Source organism: Odontomachus brunneus, unplaced genomic scaffold, assembly GCF_010583005.1.
Source record: "Odontomachus brunneus isolate Ranch 3 - 2012 unplaced genomic scaffold, Obru_v1 Obru_scaffold_002, whole genome shotgun sequence".
NCBI lineage: Eukaryota > Metazoa > Arthropoda > Insecta > Hymenoptera > Formicidae > Odontomachus > Odontomachus brunneus.
Genome location: NW_022639452.1, coordinates 3,156,501 through 3,162,476, shown reverse-complemented (window position 1 = coordinate 3,162,476; position 5,976 = coordinate 3,156,501). Strand labels below are relative to the sequence as shown.

The 5,976-nt window shown below is 38.4% G+C and overlaps 1 protein-coding gene across 1 annotated transcript in view; it reads left to right on the top strand.

The window, feature by feature from the left end:
- Window positions 1–1,207, top strand: part of LOC116841716 (fat-like cadherin-related tumor suppressor homolog) — a 483,336-nt gene extending 482,129 nt beyond the window's left edge. Inside the window, exon 4 of the mRNA XM_032810015.1 lies at window positions 504–1,207. Within this exon, the coding sequence (XP_032665906.1) occupies window positions 504–643 (140 nt within the window). The 3' untranslated portion in view covers window positions 644–1,207. The remainder of the gene's footprint in view (window positions 1–503) is intronic.
- The last annotated feature ends 4,769 nt before the right edge of the window (window positions 1,208–5,976 follow it).

The window sequence follows — 5,976 nt, the reverse complement described above, 5'->3', positions numbered from 1 at the left end:
CCCCCCGGCCTCCCCCTCCTCCCTCTCGCCAGTCGGCCAAGATAGAGGCACGAAGAGGGTCTCTCGTGCGGGTAAGCGAGGGCGCAGACCGGGGTGTTTTTGGAAGGGAAAGGGTGAGCGCGCCTGATCGTCGGCATTATCTTCCTAAATTGGACCGACGCGCTACGATATCCACACAAAGGCTGCAGCCAGTGCCCCGGGGTACCGGGCGTTGAATATTATATACGAGGGTGGGTACGCCCCCGCGACAGCGTCGCTCTCGCACCCACGACGCGCGATTATTATTAACGGCCCCTGGCGGAGGGATGGGAGCAAGAATGGAGCGCGCGGTCTCGCGTGTCTCACCCCATGACACGCCAGCACAATCCTGGACCCCGCGCTATTTTTCTCTTTTTTATCGCGGCGCGCAGAAGAATTATAACTGTCTCGTCGTATCGCACCATTTCCCGCCTCCCCCCGAAATCACGGCATACCCATAAAACCCTTATTCTCTTATGTTTCAGGTAAGAGCGAAATGTTCAGTGAGACGTTAACATTATCGACGGAAATCAGGTCGATCAAGCGAGGCGCCGATGAGGCGAGTATGCCGGCAATTTCGGTGAGTGAACGCCATAGACATCTACACCAAGAACTGGACTGCTGACTTGTATAAAATGCATGCGCACGAGTCGTGTAAGAAGAACGACTGTCACGTCTGATTGGTTAAATTTTAAATAATACACGTTAGAGGCACAACACGCACACAATTTAAAGTCACTTCTGTAGGCGCATGTAGGCATCGACCATATTACATACCGTTTTTCATGTGTAAGGGACAAACTTGTTCCCTTCATTTTTCGGACTGGACATTTTTCGCGCTTGACATACTGCGTGGCCACCTATGATTGATCGAGGATAGGCGCTATGTAGGTTGCCAGCATCAGCATGACAGAAAGGGGAGAGTCGATTTGACGCGAGGACGTCAGAAAGGAAAGATCATAAGGTGTGTGAGGAGAAGTCATGCGAGAGATTCCATTGTAATAAAGCCATTCTGATTGAAGAGAAGAAGATTGAACTTTCCTTCTTGTGTATTGTTCCAGTGGGATCCGCACAATGATATATTATTTTTACACAGAAAAAAAAGATCTGCTACATATGGATAGCTAAACATAATTTACTGTATTAGCCAGTCTTTGCTGCAGAAGCCAATTTCCTTGCTATAATAACAAGAAAATCTACTCCTGCAAAAAACAGCTGAAGCAGTAAATTATATTTAGTTGTTCATCTATAACAAATTTGCTACGTTAGCCACGTTTCTTGCTGTAGGAACAGATTTTCTTGTTATCATAGCAAGAAAATAGGCTCCTGCAGCAAAAAAAAGTAGCTAACACAGCGAATTATATTTAATTGTTCGTATGTAGCAAATTAATTTGCTGCTGCAGCAAATTATTTTTTTCCGTGTACGATTATTGAAAAGTGAAATAATTATTGACTGCACGGAAGAAAAAGATTTGCTAATATATGAACAACTAAAGATATTAACTGCAGGAGCAAATTTTCTTGCTTTTATAGCAAAGTCATTTAGTTGTGATAGCTAAAAGATTTGCTAATATGTATATTATATGTATATATGCAAATCTTTTAGCTATCACAACTAAATAACTTTGCTATGAAAGCAAGAAAATTTGCTCCTACAGTTAATATTTTTAGTTGCCCATATATTAGCGAATCTTGTTTTCGTGTGGTGATACACGGAGAAAAATAATTTTGCTGTTTTAGCAAAATCATCGTTGCTACTGCATATTCGTAGTGATAACAAAAAAATTTAGTTGACGTAACTAATTTTACAAATTATTCGTTATCAGAAATAGTTTCGTTGCCAGGATAAAAAAAATTTGTTGAATGATTTTGTCCTAAGAATCATGTTAATTTGTTATCGATGCAAATCCTTATCAATCTTAATGTATCCTTAGCAAATTTGCTGTCGGAGCAAAACTGCAATTGTATAAATCCATCATGGTTCTTACAGCAAAATAATTTGTAGATTCAGCAAATTATATCCAGCAAATAATGATTAGTATTCTTTGCAAATCTTTTTGCTGTCCATATAATAATGAAAAGATTTTGCTAGACTAGCAGAAAATTTGGGCCAGCAAATTATTTTTCTTCGTGTGTGTGTACCATAATTATTCAGAGGTGCAATATCCGAATGGGATACGCCCAGTGAAATACGCTTAATCGGATACACTGAGTGGGATATTCGCACGGTGTGATATACGCGGAGCTGCCATTGTATTGACGAAGATTGGACATTGTGTCGCGTACGTCGAAGTGATTAAAGGTGTTGCGATTAGTATTCCGATATGGCGTGTTCCCAGCGAGTAACGCATGTATTGGATCGCGCGACTATATCAGAAAAATCATTGCTTGAGACTAGTAGTGTTAGGCTAACATTGTTCGGTTGATAGCCCGCAGTTTATCGAAGCATTGTCTTTGCGCCGAAAGCTTGAGGAAACGGCCATATTGGACGGAACATTCAAAGCATATCGTCTCCGGTAATCTAGTGTCGATAAAATAATGTGCGTGCTTCTGATCTGGCGAGTGAATCGAACTGTTTTCTTTATTAATTTTATTGATGAGATTATAAATTCTACACAATTGACGATGCTGCAATTAGAAGACGAATTGCATTGTCGTATATTATCAGTAGGATCGAACATGGAATTGATAAGTCGACTAAACACTGCTGATCCAGCTGTCAGTGAATACATGTTGTCTAATCGAAGTAAGAATATCTGAACGGAATATGCACTGTTAATTTAGATAAGGAGAGTGTACTATTATAATTTATGCTAAGGGAAAAGTTATCGGCCCGACTCACCACATCTAACAACTTACGATAAATTGATATAGTAAACCCTTTCGTTTTCTTTTTCCAAATGCTATGGTTGCAGCGCGAATTGGTACAAAGGCGAATATATCCGCATAAAAGTCGCGACTGAAATACACAAAGTGCCGTAACTTTCTTCTTACCGCTAATTAAACCTTCCTCTCGTAAACTTTCCTATCCCATCCCCCGATGTTTTTATATCTATGCATTGTATGATTCCGAATTCTAATCATCCACTTGAGAGTGATGAAGGACGTGAAGGTTTATTAGTGGACGAAGTGAAAAAGATAGTAGATATCTAACGGTGTATAAAATGAAATATCACGCCTGTCAATGAGAATATTTTCGACGGATAACGCGGAATCCCGATTTTCCGAGAGTAATATGCACTGGAATACGTAAATTCAACATGTATGTAACCAGAGTGTTGCGCAAAGGAAATTTGAATTGATACAGCGCGAAAGTGTATTGTTGCGAAGAGAGTAGAAGCTAACAAGAAGAGAATTTGAACATTGACGGTGAGAAGGTTCGGAGTCGGGTTGTGGGGAACCGGTGGAAGTTCGACTTCGTGAAAGCATTCAGTCTCTGCTCGAGCTTGTGAGATTTTGATGGAAGTGATGGTAGTGTTTCGAATAGGAGCGTTGGATGAAGTTTCTGTAGTATGTACTCGTTGGATGATAATTGTGCTAAATTAATCAGCAATAAATGAAAAGGGCTCCTGCTTCAAATGTGAAGAGAAGAATCATCAGGTGAAAGATTGTTCACAATTGACAGAGAGGAAGCAAATTGCTACAGTGGATGAGCGTCTCAGCAATGGAGAGATTATGGTTGTCGCTCAAGTACCGCGTGCTTCTGGAAAAGTAAAGGCAGTGACCCTGTTGCAGTTTGGGGACAATGATCATACTTTCTCTCGAGACGATTAGACGAATAAGCCGTTACAATATACATTATAGTATATAGTTTATAGAATTTTTCATTGCGCATAGGGATATACGCTAGTAAAGTTAGTTTTATGAAAAAAGGTCTTAGATAACGTAAAGACAGTTTGAATCATTCTCCTCTAGTTGTCAAAGGAATTATCAAGTTGGATGTTAATATTGATGATGATGTGCAGCGAGAAATTGAAGTAATTATTGTTCTAGACATAATGGTGCATTGTTTCATTGTGCTGAGGCGACAAGCGATTGTGCGGTTTGAATTTTGATTAACTAGACCAATTGAGATGACCAATGAGGTGTTAAATATTGAGATAGATTCGAACGCCACAATTGCAAATGCAATTGAATTGTTACCAATAAACGATCAGATGTCTTTTGATATTCACACACAGGACTACGTAAGACAATTCAAAACGAAATTAATTAAATTAAGACAGTTTAGAACGAAATATGTTGATGTACTTAGGTCTGCTGTATCTAAAGCCGGTATGAAACTTAAATTGCAGATACAAAATTTGGAGGCTTTTCATTACGCACCAAGACGTTTGTCATTTTACATAGTTAACATAGTTAATTAATTACTATCTTAAGTTTAATCTTTCTACACTGAGAGAAAAATTATATTAAAATCAAATATTTCTTTGATGGGTGCCATTAACATATTTACTTAAATCTACATTCTTTTTATTTAAACCAAATATTGTTTATTTAAATCAAATAAACAATATTTGATTTAAATAAAGAGAATGTAGATTTAAGTAAATATGTTAATGGCACCCATCAAAGAAATATTTGTTGATTTTAATATAATTTTTCTCTCAGTGTAAGGATATTCTAAAGTAGATTGTAAGCAGTAGGACAGGACAAATATAGCGATAGAAATTGGCCGAATTGGCTAAATTGTAAGGAATAAAATGTCGTTTCCTCTATTTTTCGAACTGGACTGCGCTTGACATTCTGCATAGCCATCTATTGGTCAAAGGTAGGCGAGATGTAAGTTGCCAGCACAGGACGAGAAAGCAGAGCTGGCACGAAGATGTCAAAGAGCAGAGACGGCAGATACGCGAGGAGAAATCCTACAAGAGATTCTATTGTAATAAAGTCTTTTTGATATGAGAGAAGAGAATCTGACTTGCTTCCCCGTGTATTGACCGACACAATTGTTCCGAGTAGGACACACAGTGGAATCCACACAGTGAGATATTGCCCTTACAGTTATTGAAAAATTAGATAAGTCTTACAATTATTATCGGCAATGGGTCGTTCCTTTCTGATGAAGCGAACTGAAATGTTCGTGAAATGTCGGAATCGTACAAAGAAAAATTCACGCGGTTTAAACTCGAAAATCAAATCTAATATTTATGCACGGAAAAAACAATATGGTTGATCCATACAGAAATCTGGTTGTGCCAACCAGATTCAATAGTAAAATACGGAACAACTATTTATGTGGTTGCTGTAACCAAAGAGCAAGGGCTGAGTTACTTATGTTGCAGCAGTGATAATACATGGTTAATACAAACGCGGCTCATTACGCGGCAACTACAAATGTATATTTATACACTCAGAACCAGTTTTCTCTCGCTGTCATCTCTAGCTGTGCACGTAGTGAATTGCTTTTGTTTTCTAACATCGCTGCTTTGGAATATAGCATTGATTAATGCAACTATATCGATATTCAGCTTGTCTATGCAAAATGATCTCTTTACTGATTTCTGGTTGCCACAACTAGACCACGCGCAACTTCATTGATGTAGTTGACACACCAAAGTAAGTAAGTTAAATCAACCATACACATAATTATCGTACAAAGATATGTAGAATGATGCAGCTATTTGCTTACAACTAAATATTTTTTGTTAGGTGCACCACATCTCTTTTTTCCATGTGGATACCGCTTTAAATATCAAGTCCCACAATTATGAGTGATGATATATGTAGACACATACTCCATATATCACACACATACCATACATACCACTTACGCCACGCATGCGCAAGTACTCACTTATCATACTACTGTATCCAAAAAGTAAGACCAATTTAAAATTTTTTCTTAAATCTTTATTTATTATTCCAAATCTATTTCGTCGCCTTCAAAGTAATCCCCCTCAGACACAATACACTTATGCCAACGTTTCTTCCAACCCTACGGTTCGAAACCGTATT